Below are 18,384 nucleotides of genomic sequence, written 5' to 3'. Positions count from 1 at the left end.
CAAGCCAACCAGTATTGCCACTGCAGTCAACAGCCCAGGACACACCAGGTACGTCCAATGTGTTAGTACCAAACTTTGTAAACACGTTCTCGCTCGCGAGCGTAAATACAACTAGTACCGCTAGCATAGTGACTTTGCCTATCCCGCAAGCTCGTTCGCTAGGAGCTGTTGGCGGTCCTCCCAGCTCAACGACTACGGTTTTATCTGGCTCCCTCACGTCGTCAAAGACCTTCGCAACGCCAGCAGTTGTTCAGCCCTTTGTTATTGGACCTGGTGCTTCTCCGGTCCCGGCCAAATTAGTCACGCATATCGTTAGCGGGAAGTTCCTTGATTTAGGCGAGCTAATCCCGTCCAATTTGGTCGAGGCGGCAACCGAGCCACAAGTGTTCCTCGACGGCCATATTGTTTTGACTGCTGGGCCTAAGCGTAATAAACGCAAGATCGAGGACATAGTTACATGGATTGAGACATTCACTAGCTACGCCCTGGTGATGTCTGAGTACTTCCCCCACCGCTGGAAGGATCTATCGCTTTATAAGCTGCTCATCATACGCACGTACAGGCAGTTCGGCGGTAAAGCTTGGCTGAATTATGATAAGGCCTTTCGGGAGCACGCGGCCGCGACTAGCCTTACCAACTGGGCTAACATCGACACGCAGTTGTATAGCTTCTACACGGCTGGTCCAGCGCATCGTGCTAGCTTTTCCCACAATGGCGATGAGGAGCAACCAAGGGGTTCAAACAGCAGTGGTGTCATCTGTCGTTCATGGAACAAAGGGCAATGTTCCTCGCGCTTCTCCTTGTGCCGTTTTGCCCACAAATGCTCTTCGTGTGCTGGTCGTCACCGCCTCGTAGAGTGCCCGGAATTTTTCAAAGAAAAAACTGAGACGGAGCGAAAACGACGAACTCCGTCTCCCGAGCTTTCAGCAGATAAATTGAAAACTAAAAGACGCTAGCTTTCAAAAAGTTTTTTATATCATGCTTTGTTAGTCATTATTTTGTTTATCGGTCATGGGTAACTCATGTTTATGTTATACCTATCAAGTTTATTAGCTCTTAGTTATCATGCTACACTGCCGTGACCAGAATTGCCTTTCTGGAGTCTTATATTTGATACTACTGTGCGTCTTAAAAAATTCCCATAGCGTGCCGTTTCTTGGCATGTATTCTGTTCCGTGCTATCGGTTCGTGGTCCGAGGCGTTGTTTGCATATTTGTTCTTGCTATGTTGACACGTCACGTCACTTCATTTAGCGCTACTTAACATGTCTCCTGTCAGTTCGTTTATCTCAACGAGACAGCGCGACGCGCCGTGACATTTTAGCTCTTATCTCCTGATGGCTCAGGTCATCGGCACGCCATAATCTACGCTCTGGGCTGATGTTTATTTACTCTTACTTCGCGGCTAATCGGCTTTGTAATGTTCACATTAATTGTATAATTCATTCAAAGTCTTTGTACCATCTGTTGTGTGACTTTGCGTATTCATTTCAGCGTTGTGTGGCCTCCCTTCTGTCTCCGAGGTTACCCCTCTCCGTGTGGATTGCTTTGCAAGGGAGTTAAAATTACACCCTGACCCCGTCAAGGTGGCATACGTTTTAGATGGCATCCATGATGGCTTCCACATCGGCTTTCAGCACTCGATGAAGCTCAAATTGGCCAAAAACAACAAACAATCCGCCATGCAAAACCCAGTGGTGATTGATTGCTATCTTCAAAATGAAATCCTTCGGGGTAGGGTTGCAGGGCCCTTCGTTCATCCTCCATTGCCTAACTTGCAGATCAGCAGTTTTGGAGTAATTCCCAAGCGCGGGCAGCCGGGTAAATGGAGGCTGATAGTCGATTTATCATCGCCCAGGGGGTATAGCGTTAACGATGGGATCAACCGTGAGGAATTTACGTTGCAGTACGTCACAGTCGACGAAATAGTCAAAATGGTGTCCAAATTAGGCGTCGGTGCAATGATGGCTAAGTTTGATGTCGAATCAGCATATCGTAATATCCCCATCCATCCATCCGACAGACATTTATTAGGCATGCGGTGGAAAGACAAATACTTTGTAGATCTTGCGCTACCTTTTGGCCTTCGCTCAGCTCCATTTATATTCAATTCGGTGGCCGCTATGGTGGAATGGATTCTAGCTAACAATTATGCAGTTTCACACTTAGTCCATTATTTAGATGATTTTGTCATGGCGGGGCCCCCATGCTCGGACGCATGCGCACACAATCTCACCACATCGGTACGGTTGTGCGAAGACCTTGGCCTCCCCCTACATCCGGGCAAATGTATCGGACCTGCTTCGACTCTAGTAGTCTTAGGAATCGAATTAGATTCAATTAATCAAATTGCTCGTTTGCCTGCAGACAAACTCTCGAACCTGCAGCAGCTGATAACCAGGTGGCGGTCGCGCCGACACTGCAACAAGCGCGAGCTTGAGTCGCTAATAGGCCACCTTCACCACGCTGCCAAAGTGGTGTGGCCCGGACGCACCTTCATCAGACGCCTAATTGATCTGCTTCGCTGCTTTCGCAACCCGGCGCATCCCATCCGACTCAACGTGGAGTTCCGTCGCGATCTGGAATGGTGGTACCAGTTTCTCTACTCCTGGAACGGGGTAAGCTTCTGGCTTTACCCCGGCATCCCAGTCGTACATGACATAGAGGTGATATCTGATGCCTCGGGAGCAATAGGCTATGGGGCGTTCTACAATCAGGCGTGGTTCAACGGTCGGTGGCGTGCGACACAGAAAACAGAATCCATTGCGTACAAAGAACTCTTTCCTATTGTACTAGCGGCCCATGTGTGGGGGCACGAATGGTCGAGACGACTCGTGCTCTTCCGCTCAGACAATGAAGCAGTAGTGGCCATCCTGAACCAAAGAACATCAAAAGTTCCAGCTCTTATGCGGCTCCTCCGAAGCCTTCTGTACGCAGCAGCTCGGTTTAGCTTTACATTCTCATCCGAGCATATCCCCGGAATCGATAATTCGATTGCTGATGCATTGTCTCGCTTTAATTGGCAGGAATTCAGACGGGCAGCACCTTCAGCGCAGCTACAAGCTACGCCACTGCCAACACATCTCATCGCACAATTAACCGGTCCCTACTAGACAGCCAATGCCAGGAACTTCTACTCAACGGCCTCGCACCAACTACACGTCGTACGTACGCGTCAGCCCAAAGGAGGTTCGTCGACTTTTGCAATCAGCTTGGCTCAGTGACGTGCCCCACGGACGAAAGCACTCTTTGCCTTTTTATCACACATTTGTCACAGTCTATACAGCACAAATCCATTAAAGTCTATTTGTCTGCCATTCGATCCCTCCACATTGAACAGGGTTTCGCCGATCCACTGACGAACTGCCACAGGCTTCAGCAGGTCTTCCGCGGAATAAAACGCGCACAGGGTTCGGCATCCTCGCAACGCCTGCCCATCACCGACTCGCTCATGCTTCACATACACAATGCCCTCGACCTGGCAACTTTTGACCACATCATGTTTTGGGCTGCCTGCACACTGGCCTACTTCGGTTTTTTGAGATCCGCCGAATTTACAGTTCCCCTTATTTCAAAGTTCGACTCTGCCATCCATTTACAAGTTTCTGATTTGGCCTTCGACAAGTTAGACCGACCCTCCTGTCTCCGAATATGGATAAAAGCATCTAAGACGGATCCCTTCCGAGAAGGCTGTCACGTGCACATCGGCTTAGGCACTTGGCCACTATGTGCGGTCTCAGCGATGAGTGCCTATCTGCACAAGAGAGGTAATTGCCAAGGTCCTCTGTTCATGCTTCAAAATGGCCAATCCTTATCGCGCGAGCTGCTGTCCTCCTGGCTAAAACGCATATTTGCAGCAGCCGGTATACCAGGCAATTTCTCTAGCCACAGCTTTCGAATCGGTGCGGCTACAGTCGCTGCTCGCAATGGCGTCCCCGACCATCTCATCCAAGCACTAGGCCGCTGGACCAGTACCGCCTATTTGTCTTACATCAGAACTCCTGCCGAAGCGCTAGCCAAAGTAACGCAACAGTTGTCATAAACTTCTATACGACAGCAATGATAGATGAGATTAACAATTAAAAGAAAACTGTTTAACCTGCTGCTTATGTGTCTTGTTCGTTGTTGCGCTCTCTCCTGTTTGTTGCCAGTTCCTGAGCTTGGTGCTTGGTGCACTTCGGTGGGGAGGTCCTGGTTCCCTGTCCCTCTCCTCCAAGCACCTTGGAGAATCCATTGGGTGGTGACAGGGTGACCATGGTTACCGCTAATTTGTGCCTGGCTCCGCCCATCCCACCGAATATGCACCTAACGCCAAGCTCATCATTAACGATGAGTTTAAATGTGGTTAAATGTAATTTAGGCTAAGTTAGACTCGAGGTCAATGACATCTCGCAGTAGCGTTGTCCGGACGCATACCGCTATCTCCGCTGTCAACGCATTTATTACCTCACGCGATCGTTGATCGACTCAGCTAGCAAGTTGTTTATAGCATGTCGCAATCTATTCTAGTCGATCTCTGTGGCCTGTATGAGATATGGATCATAGCTATCATTACGAAATTCGATAAGACGCTACACACGTGATCACGCTAGCTTAATGCCAACCACGCGAACCTTTATTCGCCATCGCTATCTATCGCTAGCACTTGCTATACGACGCTATTACGCTATTACGCTATTACGCTACAACACGAGTTTAATTTCCCGCCCGCCATCCCTACCACTGGTACAGGTAAGTAGAGGTAAGTATTCCATTGACTGATCGCGGTCAATGTGACAGGTGTTCGGTGGGTGGTGACAGGGTGACCATGGTTACCGCTAATTTGTGCCTGGCTCCGCCCATCCCACCGAATATGCACCTAACGCCAAGCTCATCATTAACGATGAGTTTAATGAATATTTAGACACTGGTACGAGACTAACCCTGAGTATGAGTCTGTTATTAAGAAACACAGCCGTATTTTGTATGAATTTTAAAATGGTTTATTTAGTAGCAGTTAAAAGGCATGTCCTTACCGAGGAGTCATGGGTACAACTTGGTAGGTCCTCAAATGAAGATTACGTTGTTTGCAGGCTGGGTCAGCGGCTAGTATGTCGTTCATTAGACAGAAGAGCTGAGAAGAAATGAAAACATGAAGTCAGAAATACTTGTCAAATTGTTTCATCATCGGACAAGCAGTTAGTCAATCAATTGACTCATGTCATCATCCAACTGTTCATTCATTCCATTCCATCTCTTCAATCCCTTTTTATTCATCTATTCATCTCATCCAGTCCTATCTCCATTTATCCCACTCTCCACTCATCCTATTTCATCTCTTTGATCCAATCCCATCCCTTTATCCATCTATCTTATTCTATCTATCCAATAATCTCACTCATTGATCCATACATCCCCTCCATCCATTCATCCCATCTATCCATTCTTCCATTTTCCATCCATTTATTTCAGCCATTTCATTATTTACCTGCTCAATTCGCTGATCCAATCTCAAGTCCTCTCCTCCCTTCACTAGGAACATGTAATCTTTCTCATCATCACCACGGATTGTGAGTCGCTTTGGTTTGCGAATTGATGTCATCACGAGAACCTGGGTAAGATAAGATAAAACAGTCATAATAAACAAGGGAGAGGTGTTATTAAATGGGAACAATAATTGTTTGTACCTATTTATTGTGGAAACAAAATAAGAAGAAAAAAGAGAAAAGAAGAGAAAAGAAAGAGCGTAAAGAAAATAGAAGAAAGAAAGAACTCAATATAGCAAGCAAGCAAGCAAGCAAGCAAGCAAGCAAGTAAGCAAGCAAGCAAGCAAGCAAGCAAGCAAGCAAGCAAGCAAGCAAGTAAGCAAGCAAGCAAGCAAGTAGCAAGCAAGCAAGCAAGCAAGCAAGCAAGCAAGCAAGCAAGCAAGCAAGCAAGCAAGCAAGCAAGCAAGCAAGTAAGCAAGCAAGCAAGCAAGCAAGCAAGCAAGCAAGCAAGCAAGCAAGCAAGCAAGCAAGCAAGCAAGCAAGCAAGCAAGCAAGCAAGCAAGCAAGCAAGCAAGCAAGCAAGCAAGCAAGCAAGCAAGCAAGCAAGAAGCAAGCAAGTAAGCAAGCAAGCAAGCAAGCAAGCAAGCAAGCAAGCAAGCAAGCAAGCAAGCAAGTAAGCAAGCAAGCAAGCAAGCAAGCAAGCAAGCAAGCAAGCAAGCAAGCAAGTAAGCAAGCAAGCAAGCAAGCAAGCAAGCAAGCAAGCAAGCAAGCAAGCAAGTAAGCAAGCAAGCAAGCAAGCAAGCAAGCAAGTAAGCAAGCAAGTAAGCAAGCAAGTAAGCAAGTAAGCAAGCAAGTAAGCAAGCAAGCAAGCAAGCAAGCAAGTAAGCAAGCAAGCAAGCAAGCAAGCAAGCAAGTAAGCAAGCAAGCAAGCAAGTAAGCAAGTAAGCAAGCAAGCAAGCAAGTAAGCAAGCAAGCAAGCAAGTAAGCAAGCAAGCAAGCAAGTAAGCAAGCAAGCAAGCAAGCAAGCAAGCAAGCAAGCAAGCAAGCAAGCAAGCAAGCAAGCAAGCAAGTAAGCAAGTAAGCAAGTAAGCAAGCAAGCAAGCAAGTAAGCAAGCAAGCAAGTAAGCAAGTAAGCAAGCAAGCAAGCAAGCAAGCAAGTAAGCAAGCAAGCAAGCAAGTAAGCAAGCAAGCAAGCAAGCAAGTAAGCAAGCAAGCAAGCAAGCAAGCAAGCAAGCAAGCAAGCAAGAGAATACTGTAATAATAATTTTAGAGATACCCTTTCATCGAAGCCAGCAATCTTAGCATGATACTCTGTCAGGGGTTTTCCACGTCCAGTGTACTGGCCTAAGTATAAGAATAATAAGTGTTAATCATGGAATCAGGATTTTTAATCATCTTATTTAGTTCTTATGAGGTACTTTACCAGGAATTTCAAGCCTTTGAGTGTAATTACTTGACTGGAAACTCAAGAGCCAAGGCGAGTACTCCTTCAAGTTACCAGGTGCATTTTCCGGCTTGTACTTCATACGGTTTATAAAACCTTTGACTTTATCATTAAAATCCTAGAGTAAATTGATAAAAAAAGTTAAACCAAATATAATGAAATTATAGGAGCCAGTACTGTCGTCGTAGCTACCATGGCAACACTAGCATCACCATGGTTACCAAGCTATTACCATAATAATCACTGGTGTCTTGTTATGTACCTTCAAGCTTATGGTTTTCAACTTGCTTCCATCCTGGCCAAACCCTTTTTTAACATCTGCTGCATATTTCTAGAAATGATCATTTAAACTAGTTCATCACTCATTAGGCTCAGGTTTGTCTTTATTAGCACCATCATAATCAATGTCACCACCATCATTATTATCATCATCATCATTGTCATTGTCATCTCGACCATCATCACTATTGTCATTGACATTGTTGTCATTGTCATTGTCGTCATCATCATCACCACCATCATCATCACCATCACTTAATCATCACTATCCCTATAATCATCAACATCATCATCATCATCATCATCTTCGATATCATTATCATCATTATCATCATCACCATTACCAGCATGATAACCAAACAAAATGCTGAGAACAGTATATTACATAACCTCCCATATCTCTACGGTACTTTACGCACATGTGCAAATCTTCTTCTGTATGTTCCCATCTCTTGTCCTCTTTTCTTGAGACTCCTATCTTTGGTCCTTTCATCACCAAACAGATTTTTCAACATTCCCATGTAGCACTGTTCTGCTGCAGCAATATTTTTGTCTTCAATGAGTGGCCTCATGTTTTTACTCCAATCCTGTGAAAAGCAAAAGTTTTAAATAGAATTGAGCAGTTTGACTCATTGGTTTAAGATGAGTCTCTGTTGCCTGTAGGTGGTTTACCATCAGCTTCGAGAGAACGAAATTCAAGGGAGGATCCAGGGGTGGTAAGAGGGGTAACTAGTCACCCCCCTTTTGCTTAAATTTCTCCACCCTTTTCCTGGTAGAACCTTTATTATATTCACCCCTTTTTAAAATTCCTGGATCTGCCCCTCCCTGATGCAAACATGTCGTATGATGGACCACCATGTTGGATGATGTTATAAACTACAAGACTTTCATGTTAGACGCTATAGCAAAAGACTATATAATAATTGGATACCAACCTCAAAGGCTAACTCTGGGTTTTGCATCTGTTCTAACGAGGCAATAAAATCATTGAGAAGAGGGATTTCCAGTATAGCATGAAGTCTGAAATTTTGAAAGTCATAAGGATAAAAAACAAGACATTAGCAAGATGATGAATTCTGCAAGGATATGAGTTACTTGAAGCTACCAAAGTGCAAATAAGATTGTACTTTGGGTTTTGTGATTTCAAGTATCATTTCGATTTTATCATATTTCAGTTTTATCGATTTTTATTTATTTCTTCTTAAGTAAGTTTTAGAGACATTTTGAAGATGACATCTATTTTGTCGCCTAAAACAATCCTGCAAGGCGCTGCAATGCAATTATTTGATTGCATGTTATGTCATAGCGGCCATGTTGCTGCCATTTAACAAAAGATTTCTCATTAGTTTCCATTTTCAATGGCACCACAATGGCCGCCATGGTTTTTTCTTTTGACTCTCTTGGGAATGTTTGCAACTCATCAATTGACCCAGATTATCCTCAACCCTGGAATGGACAACAGTGTTCAAAGGAATGACAACATGAACGGCATGACAACAAAATGACAACATGTTAGAAAAGGTGAAACACTCCAAAGTAAAAGTTCCTGATTTAAAACAAAACAAGCTCTGCGTTACCTGTCCACAGCCTCTTTGTTAGTTTTGCCAGTTTTAGAATTATCAAAGACAAACTGCTCGCTGCTGATCTTGAATGGATAGCAAAGAGCCTGGAAGAAAATAATCATAAATGTTCAGGACATAAAGACTTCTTTTCTGGGATAGTGAACATGGTGAATTGTGGTTCACCTTATGAGAACATCTTTGGTCAATCATGCCTTATATGGTGTTATCTTTACCCAAGCTAGACCACAATGCACCTTGTTTGTCGATTTTATAAAAGGTCTACAGTCGACCAAGGTTGTTGCGAGTTAAATGTATTGGTTACCTGTGGATATTTGGTGGCTATCTCATTCAAGATCCCATGCACAGCTCGACCTTCCTTCTTGTCCATCAAGGCAACCATTTGATTGATCCAGCCAATGAACATCCAGCATGGAACAACAGATGCCTGCCAATCAACCAAGAAATCAATATGCAATCTTTTCTATGTATGGATGTTTGTTAGACTGCATATTTTGTTTGCTTGCTTGCCTGCTTGCCTCTCTTTCCCTCAATCCCTCCATACTTTCTGTCTGTGTGTCTGTCTGTCCCTCTTTTCTTTCTGCCTGTGTCTCTGTTCATCCATCCTTCCTTCCTTCCTTTCTGCTTGTTTGTTTATTGGTCAGTTGATCTGTCTGTCTGTCTGCCTGTTTGTCTGTCTGCCTGTTTGTCTATCTGTCTACAGGTTTATAGGATTGATGTATATTACATACTTTTTTAATAAAAGCATCAAGAGTATCTGGATAAAGCTCTACTAGCTGTAGGAGCCTAGGGAATCTTTGTCGTGCCTCCTCTGAACAATATGTCATCGCCTTCAGGACATACCGTACCACAATACCTGGAAAAAGCTGTTGAAACAAGAATAACAAAATAAATGAAAGTAATAAAAAACCATCTGGAAAAAAATCTCAGAGAATTTTTCCAACTACCTTCATGTCGATTTCTGGTGCACTGTTTGCATCTGCACAAAAACAGAAATATATGTCACATGACTTATCGCGCATGATATTCATGTCACGTGACCTAGAGAATACATGTGACTATCATCTGTTCAAGTGGCTTAAAGCCCTGAGTAACTTACCATTTTCTTTCTTTCGTAAAGCAGAATCACAGAATTTCACCATTGCCATCATGGCTTCTATCATGGCAAAACTGAGCAATAGAAGGCATAATATTGAACAGGAGCTAGTGAATGTGCTATTTTTAGATGTGAAATTATTGGGCATAATGGTGTGGCAGGTGTACACTACCATTTCAAATCTCGGGTCTCTGGTTCGATTCCTTGAATTGCTATCACATGAGTAGGTTTTGTTGGAGGTCTCTCCCTTGATTTGAGGATTTTAAACAAAGTTCTCCGGCTTTCCTCCCTCCACCAAAAACCTAAAGCTCAATTTCAATTCTATCTGTGAGTTAGGTGTGTCCTAATTTTTATCAGGCCTGAGTTTGTTTCAGGGTTCAATCTGTGAGTAAGCTGTGCCTTGACTCAGATCAGCCCAGAGGCTGTTTCAGGGTTCAATCTGTGAGTTAGTCATGCCCTGACTTAGATCAGCCCAGAGGTTGTTTCAGGGTTCAATCTGTGAGTTAGTCATGCCCTGACTTAGATCAGCCCAGAGGCTGTTTCAGGGTTCTATCTGTGAGTTAGTCATGCCCTGACTTAGATCAGCCCAGAGGCTGTTTCAGGGTTCTATCTGTGAGTTAGTCATGCCCTGACTTAGATCAGCCCAGAGGTTGTTTCAGGGTTCAATCTGTGAGTAAGCTGTGCCTTGACTCAGATCAGCCCAGAGGCTGTTTCAGGGTTCAATCTGTGAGTTAGTCATGCCCTGACTTAGATCAGCCCAGAGGTTGTTTCAGGGTTCAATCTGTGAGTTAGTCATGCCCTGACTTAGATCAGCCCAGAGGCTGTTTCAGGGCTCTATCTGTGAGTTAGTCATGCCCTGACTTAGATCAGCCCAGAGGCTGTTTCAGGGTTCAATCTGTGAGTTAGCCATACCCTGACTTGGATCAGCCCAGAGGTTGTTTCAGGGTTCTATCTGTGAGTTAGTCATGCCCTGACTTAGATCAGCCCAGAGGCTGTTTCAGGGTTCAATCTGTGAGTTAGCCATACCCTGACTTGGATCAGCCCAGAGGTTGTTTCATGGTTCTATCTGTGAGTTAGCAGTGCCCAGACTTGGATCAGCGCATGCAGTGGTTGTTTCAGGGCATGGATAAGGAAAATGACGATGTTTGAGACATGGACACTTACTTTGATTCTTTGTCATTTTTCCCATCCTCGATATTCTTAGCAGATTTAATTGCATTTTGGAGTGAAGTGAAGGAGCGGATCATCAACTGACTGACAGTCTATAACATTAATGTAAGGGTTATTAACACAATATGTGAAGGGAAGGAAGGAAGGAAGGAAGGAAGAAAGGAAGAAAGGAAGAAAGGAAGAAAAGAAATGAAGAAAAGGAAGGAAGGAAGGAATTGACAAAAGAACAAAGGGAGAAAGGAAGGAAAAAAGGAAGGAAGGAAGAAAGTAAGAAAAGGAAGGAAGGAATGAATTGACAAAAGAACAAAGGGAGGAAGGGAGGAAGGGAGGAAGGAAGGAAGGAAGCAATAAGTAAGGAATGAAGGAAAAATTTTCAAAAATCTTACTTTCTCCTGAGAATTACAGTCCATTAAGCCACACACTGAAGCAAGGCGCTGTTTCTTACCATCATCAAGGGCAGAAAGTAGAGTGAATCCTGTGGAGTAACAATCAATCAACAGATATTCACATCACTACTGCCATGTTGGTGGACTTTGATTTCTCTTTAGCTTTTATTGTTAATACCACAAATGTAGCTGCAATGGTTTTTCTCATTTAAATTAACCTATGGATTGATGCTCATCAACAAGAAAAAGTGCTATCTTCATTAGTCTTTATGTAAAGAGGTTATTTCGATTTAAACACACAGCTCAATATTACCAACCTTCTTCCTCTAGAGCACTTGACATGATGTCAAACGAGTAAGCCTTGAGAATATGATGACGTAATGCCACGGGCTGTTGTCGTATCAGTTCCTGGCTATTGGAGTATTTTTCTAAATATGCAAAAAAAAAAAAAAAAAAAAAAAAACCGGAAAAAAGAATATTATAACCAGGAGTGTTCGTTTTTTCGCTAGTAGGGACCGCTAACCTCTAGCTGCTAAAGATCAGGCCTTTTAGCTCTAAACCTTCGTATACAGTCAATTCAAAAAACGTTGTCGTCGACCAGCTCAAGCCCACGCGACTGGACCGAAAGGAACTCTGGGTAGCAATCATTGAAGCCGAGTTGACTCCATAATTTTATCTGACTAGTTATGCCTGGTTTACAGCACGAACCTTCGTAGGCGAGCGGGAAGTGTCGAAGGAGACGTTTTTTTAATGCCTTCATATTTTCGAAATTGTGAACTGAATCATAACTACTTTGTTTTTATTTCTCTAAACCCAAAGACATGCATTTGATGGATTGTTTCTAGCCATTATTATCTTATTACTAGCGGGAACAATTAATTCAGAACGAATATTTAACCGCTTCAGTGATTTTTACCCATATTCCTTTCGGTCCAGTCGCGTAGGCTTGAGCCGGTCGACGACAACGTTTTTTGAATTGACTGTATATAAAATAGACCGTTTTTGCAAGGTTGCGTGCGCATCCAATTTGACGGGCCACAAAACTCAAAAACGCAAATTCAGTAAAATTGAGAAGCCAGTTTTTAAGAAGAGAATAATCAATTTTATGATAGAATTCTTATCGAAAATTCATTGCAATGCATGATAATACTCATCATCAAGCTCCTGTTCTGGTATCGTGGTCTGTCAAGTTTCTTAAATTTGGATGCGCACGCAAGCTCGAGAAAACGGTCTAATGAATAGATACCTAGCTGTGCGATGGTTGACAAGGCAGTTTCTATTGATTCTACAGTCTTGAGCCCGTGATACTTCTTGTGGTGCATAGCGGCATACGCATGCGTCCAACTAATCAGCAGGTTGTCATTGTTAGCACTAAGATCCTTAATAAATACAAGAAAAAATATATTTGAAAAATACTCAAAAATATAGTAATAAACATGTAATTATTGCCATATCGTTTAGAATAGGTACAATTATTTGTAGTAAAAATCTAATGATGGTGATGACGATGGTGATAATGATGATGGTGATGATGATGATGATGATGTTGATGGTGATGACGGTTGTGCAATTGTAGAAGCACGGGTAGCGTAGCGGTGAGTGGGCTCACCTCTTACCAATGCGACCCAGGTTCGAGCCCCGCTGGTCTCGGTGTCGTATGTGAGTAGAGTTGTTTGTTGGTTCTTTCCTGTGCTTCCAGGGTTTTCCAGATTCTCCCGCTTTCCTCCCTCCGTAAAAATCAACTTCTAAATTCCAATTGGAATCCAGTGGAATAAGAGCCACTCTGTGGAATCCACTGTTCATCCCTTTATTATTATTATTATTATTATTATTATTATTATTATTATTATGACGATAGTGATAATGACGACAACGACTAATATAATGACGATGGTGACGATGATACTGGTGATGATGGTGATGATAAAGATGGTAAAGATCACTGATGATGATAATGATTACAAGGACCATGGTTACAAATTTAGATACCTCGTTAATTACTTGCAACGCTTCCCTAAGATGCTTGTTGGCAACAGGAAAATTAGCCTGAGGAAGTAAAAAAAAATTCCAGAGGGATAAATAACACAAACACTTGGATATAAAGGTCATATGAATGATACCTGTTCCTTTGCAGTTTCAGTCATTTTTAACTGAAGTAAAACCTTTTCACGTAGAAACCTTAGCTTCATGGTTTCTTTGGATTTTGTAAGATGGTAGCCGGGGCTGTCTTCCTGTGTGTCCTCTATATCCATTGGCTCAGATCTAAGAAAGAATAAGAAGGGAGTGGGATAAGGAGAAGGAGAAGGAGCTGCAGGAGAAGGAGAAGGAGAAGGAGAAGGAGAAGGACAAGGAGAAGGAGAAGGAAAAGGAGGAGAAGGAGCTGCAGGAGAAGGAGGAGAAGGAGAAGGAGGAGAAGGAGAAGGAGGAATAATAGGACGAGAAAAAATAAGATAATGATGGGAAGAAAGAAACCTGCGATAAAAGATTTGTAAGAAAGAGATTTAAAACAACTTCATACCTGCTATCAGTCAACGATACACGAGCAAATCTTTCCAGCATCTTGTTCATAAACACACATCTAGAAGCAAAAATAACTCGATATTTTATTTTTAAAAGGGCTACAAACATAACACTACTGATAGCCATCAGTACAAGTTAAGGAATCAAGGGTGGTGTTGCAGTAGTGCACTTGGTTGTTTCAGTGTTCAATCTGTGAGATAGCCGTGCTCTGACTTAGATCAGCCCAGAGGTTGTTTCAGGGTTTGATTTGTGAGTTAGCCATGCCCTGACTTAGATCAGCCCAGAGGTTGTTTCAGGGTTCGATCTGTGAGTTAGACATGCCCTGACTTAGATCAACCCTGAGGTTGTTTCAGGGTTTAACCTGTGAGTTAGCCATGCCCTGTCTTTGATCAGCCTAGAGATTGTTTCAGGGTATCGATAAAATTTGATAGATTTATGAGCTCTCTCTTGAGTGAGGTTAGAGGTAACTAAGGGTTATTACAGGTTATCCAACCTGTTGGTGATGATGTCATCCCAGACGCTGATTGGATGAAGCTTTGGATCAGGATATCTTGATGACCACTTAGAGAACAGTTGATTGACGGCATGATTGTCGCTAAAATTATCTGCAATAACAATTAATATTTTTGTAAATATGTGGCACTTTACAAGATCTAATCATTACGAGCACCATTAGTGAAGAAATAGAAAATGCGCGAGCGTGCTGTGTGCAGTCCTAAAGCACGCGGAGGTGAGAAGTGTTAAGACAAGCAAGACGCGTAGTGGAGTGCTTCTGGACACTTGTCAAGTGTTCTGCCAATCCCCAAGTGCTTTATGACTGCACACAGCACAGCAAGCAAGTTTTTTATTTCTTTTATAAAATACAAATTACGATAACCATTATTTTAGATAGGAATGAAGCAACGGAAAGTGCGCGTGTGTGCAATGTGCTCTCATAGAGCATCGACTTCTTTCTTTTTCCTCCTTATATATTTGATTTTCATTTCTTTCATGCATGTTTTCCCCCCATATCTATTGTAATAATCATTTTTGCAGAATGCGAGTAATTCTTTACCTTCGTTAGCAATGAATTCCAGGAACTCCTGCATTTCAGTGATTTTTTGTAAAGACTGTAGCTTTGATGATCGACTTGCTATCATCATAGAGTCAAGTGCTGCCCAGTCCTGGAAAACAGATAATGAACGCCGATTATACAAATCAGTACAGACGTGCCGTGCCTTGGAAAACAAGTATGATGTAGCAGCAGGTTAACGATTGGCATCACATTTGAGTACACTAGAGGTTTTCCCTTGATTTGAAGGTTTTTCTCTCTCCACAAAACATAACTAGCTAAATTCCAATTCGATCTGTGAGTTAGTCATGCCCTGACTTTGATTAGAGGAGAGCACTTACCATGAGAAATCCTTGGAAACAGTTGGCTATATAATATCTGGCTCTGTCATAATCACCCTGCAGTATGTGTAGCAGCGCCAAGTCTTCACTGTGACGGCTCTGATAACACAACGATCATTACTATTACCAGCTTATCGGTATTAACAGCATCATCACTATTATCAACATGGTCATCGTCATCATCATCATCACCATCATCAACACCAACACCGTCACCACCACCATCAACACCATCACCATCATCATCCTCATCAAATCATCATCATAATTATCGTTTCCACCACCACCACCATCTATCAAGATCAACAATCACAACTTCATCATTACCAAGTCATTACCATCACCATCATCATCACCATCATCATTATCATCATCACCACCATCATCACCACCAAGTCATTACCATCACCATTATTATCATCAACATCACCATCATTATCATCAACATCATCACCATCATCATTATCATCATCATCACCACCATCATCATCACCAAGTCATTACCATCACCATTATTATCATCAACATCACCATCATTATTATCAACATCATCATCATTACCATCATCACTATTACACAAACCCAATTATTCAAAGCGCATAGTGGTTTTCTTAACTGCCTTCCCATCTCACCTCAAGAAATGCTTTTCTCTCATCAACTTGTACAGCACGATTCAAGAACTGAATAAAGTCAGTGCTTTCTTCTCCTTTGCAGCAAAGTTTGAGCTTGCTTCGGATGATAAATGGAAGATAGTTTTCCTTTAAAACAAATAAACAAAACTATTGTCATATCTATGTACATACGCTACTGTAAGTTAGATCTTAGTCTGTGTGACTTGGCATGAACATGGAAGGCTGATCAAAGGACATAGATGATCCCAGGATAAAAAGTTTATTTCATATGAATAACTCTATGGCCAACCTCTATTTAGCGGCCACGTGACATTTCCCCGAGGGTGGTCGCTTAATAGAGGTTGTACATAAACTGAATTACTTTACCTGGTAAAAGGTGTCTGACCATACTTTGTCCAGATCCGGGGGGTCTGCATCATCGATGTTGCTCTTTGAAAACTTGTCTAGATTGTTCCATTGAGTAAGACGATCAAAACACTGAAGGAGGAAATCAAGAATATCGTTGATAAGTATTGAGTATTAAAATAGCTATTAATTTTAACAGATAATATCTCCATACCTGAAGTCTTGCGTCGTGCCAAAGATCTTCTTCTTCCTGTTGTGGTTCACCATTTGGCCATTCCTCGCAGGATATTGCCTTCAAGTCAAGCAAATTCAATATAATTAATAAGTATTTGTCAAGTCAATCAGTCAGTTGTTCAGTCGATCAGCTGGATGGTTCAGTGGATCAATCAGTTAATCAGCTGTGGGGTCATTCAGATTATCAGTAGTTTGGTTGTTCAAGTCAATCATGGCAGTCAGTCAGTTGAGATGGTTGGTTGGTCAGTAGATCAGTCAGTCAATCAGTCAGTCAGTCAGTTGGTCAGTCAGTCAGTCAGTTAGTCAGTCAGTCGGTCGGTCGGTCGGTCGGTCGGTCTGTCTGTTGGTCGGTCTGTCAGTAGAGTCGGTCAGGTTGGTCAGTCGGTCAAGTCAGTCAGTCAGTCGGTCGGTTGAGTCACTCATCTGGTGGGTGCAGCCGATTGGACGTTATTTGCAATGATAGTATATCGCAGTACCTGATTGTACAGCTTGAGTGCCTGGGAGTAGTCGCCCCGTGCTTCAGCCTCCAGTGCTTTTCTAGTCAGATCTTGTGTACCAATATGACCACTAAATATCCCCTGTAGGACATCATACTCTCCGATAGATCGGTATAACCTGTTACCCAATAGCATAAAAAAGCAAATGAATAAAGATACATGATTACGGGGAACATAGCAGGTGGGAAATCAGACAAGAAAGCGGTCAGACTGACAGATACACAGACAGATACAGGACCAACAGAACGACAGACTGAAAGGGCAGAATGTTAGATAGACACGACAGGAAAATAGACAGACAGATGGACTGATAGAAGACATGACAGATAGGACTGACAGACACATACAAAACAGACAGGGGTTAACAAACGTATAGATAGAACCACTGACTGACAGGGAAATAGGTCAGACACACACTCAACACAGTCAAAAAGAAAGACAGACATACTTGGCCAATTCCAACCATGTAGCAGTGGTCCCAGATGGAGGAGCTGCTTCAACCCTGGCTCGTTTTCGTTTTTTTGGTTCTTCTTCCGTATTCTGTAGCAGTTGTTTTTCCAGTAGCATGATCCCCATTGGCTGCTGGAGGCTGGTCAGAGAAGCGGTGCTCACTGACGATGGTTCGATGGTCAGTTTGGACACGTTGAAACAAATAGACTGAAACATGTTTGAAGATAGGCGTTAAAAGTAGTTTACAGAACTAACTCTTGTAACAGCATGGGATATCCCCACTGGAAAGGAAGGAATGAGATGGAAAAAAGGGCAAAGAAAATTAAAAAAAGACGAGTAGAGAGTAGGAAATCATCAAGGAAATAATGAAAAAGGGAAGAACTTAATGAAAGGAAGAGGAAAAATTAAATAAAATTAGAAAGAAGAAAGAAAGAAAGAAAGAAAGAAAGAAAGAAAGAAAGAAAGAAGAAAAGTGGGAACATTGAAAAAAAAGGTTGGAATGCACCTAGCCTAAGAAAAATTTAACAAGTTTTTTTCATCTTATAACATAATTTTATCTTAATAATATTTATAACTACCTGGATACTAGAAACAAACGCTGGGAAATATTGTGTAGAAGTGGTGACCATGTTGTTGAGAGCTGATTGAAGATCTGATATACAAGCCTCTCCTTCGTGTTCAGCCTCTGTAAAAATCGCTTGAAACAAAGAGCTGAAGAGGTGCTTAGCAATGGTACTGTCACACTAGATATAAGATAAATATCAAGATATTATTAGTAATAGTTATAGTAATGGTACTGTCACACTAGATGAAAGATAAATATCGAGATATTATTAGTAATAGTTATAGTAATGGTACTGTCACACTAGATGAAAGATAAATATCGAGATATTAT

General features: G+C 42.3%; 1 protein-coding gene across 1 annotated transcript in view; it reads right to left on the bottom strand.

Moving 5' to 3' along the window:
- LOC148910376 (DNA-dependent protein kinase catalytic subunit-like) overlaps positions 1–18,384 on the bottom strand; it is a 34,393-nt gene that overhangs the window by 5,423 nt on the left and 10,586 nt on the right. The window contains exons 19-46 of the mRNA XM_089031680.1: positions 18,068–18,232; positions 17,488–17,696; positions 17,019–17,157; positions 16,523–16,600; positions 16,330–16,440; positions 15,964–16,089; positions 15,332–15,430; positions 14,994–15,102; positions 14,433–14,544; positions 13,938–13,997; positions 13,540–13,681; positions 13,409–13,465; positions 12,666–12,798; positions 11,737–11,847; positions 11,420–11,508; positions 11,028–11,125; positions 9,867–9,937; positions 9,715–9,746; positions 9,499–9,633; positions 9,072–9,194; positions 8,765–8,853; positions 8,123–8,207; positions 7,607–7,774; positions 7,171–7,239; positions 6,888–7,026; positions 6,741–6,808; positions 5,467–5,589; positions 5,015–5,112 (exon numbers count right to left, since the gene is read on the bottom strand). Of these exons, the coding sequence (XP_088887806.1) occupies positions 5,015–5,112; positions 5,467–5,589; positions 6,741–6,808; positions 6,888–7,026; positions 7,171–7,239; positions 7,607–7,774; positions 8,123–8,207; positions 8,765–8,853; positions 9,072–9,194; positions 9,499–9,633; positions 9,715–9,746; positions 9,867–9,937; positions 11,028–11,125; positions 11,420–11,508; positions 11,737–11,847; positions 12,666–12,798; positions 13,409–13,465; positions 13,540–13,681; positions 13,938–13,997; positions 14,433–14,544; positions 14,994–15,102; positions 15,332–15,430; positions 15,964–16,089; positions 16,330–16,440; positions 16,523–16,600; positions 17,019–17,157; positions 17,488–17,696; positions 18,068–18,232 (3,038 nt within the window). The remainder of the gene's footprint in view (positions 1–5,014; positions 5,113–5,466; positions 5,590–6,740; positions 6,809–6,887; positions 7,027–7,170; positions 7,240–7,606; positions 7,775–8,122; positions 8,208–8,764; positions 8,854–9,071; positions 9,195–9,498; positions 9,634–9,714; positions 9,747–9,866; positions 9,938–11,027; positions 11,126–11,419; positions 11,509–11,736; positions 11,848–12,665; positions 12,799–13,408; positions 13,466–13,539; positions 13,682–13,937; positions 13,998–14,432; positions 14,545–14,993; positions 15,103–15,331; positions 15,431–15,963; positions 16,090–16,329; positions 16,441–16,522; positions 16,601–17,018; positions 17,158–17,487; positions 17,697–18,067; positions 18,233–18,384) is intronic.

Source organism: Actinia tenebrosa, unplaced genomic scaffold (assembly GCF_029948245.1).
Source record: "Actinia tenebrosa isolate PJP-AT-01 unplaced genomic scaffold, QUT_ActTen_1.0 PGA_scaffold17__23_contigs__length_9995812, whole genome shotgun sequence".
Taxonomy (NCBI): Eukaryota; Metazoa; Cnidaria; class Anthozoa; order Actiniaria; family Actiniidae; genus Actinia; species Actinia tenebrosa.
Note: the sequence above shows the minus strand (reverse complement) of the source record. Positions and strands in the feature narration are given on the sequence as shown.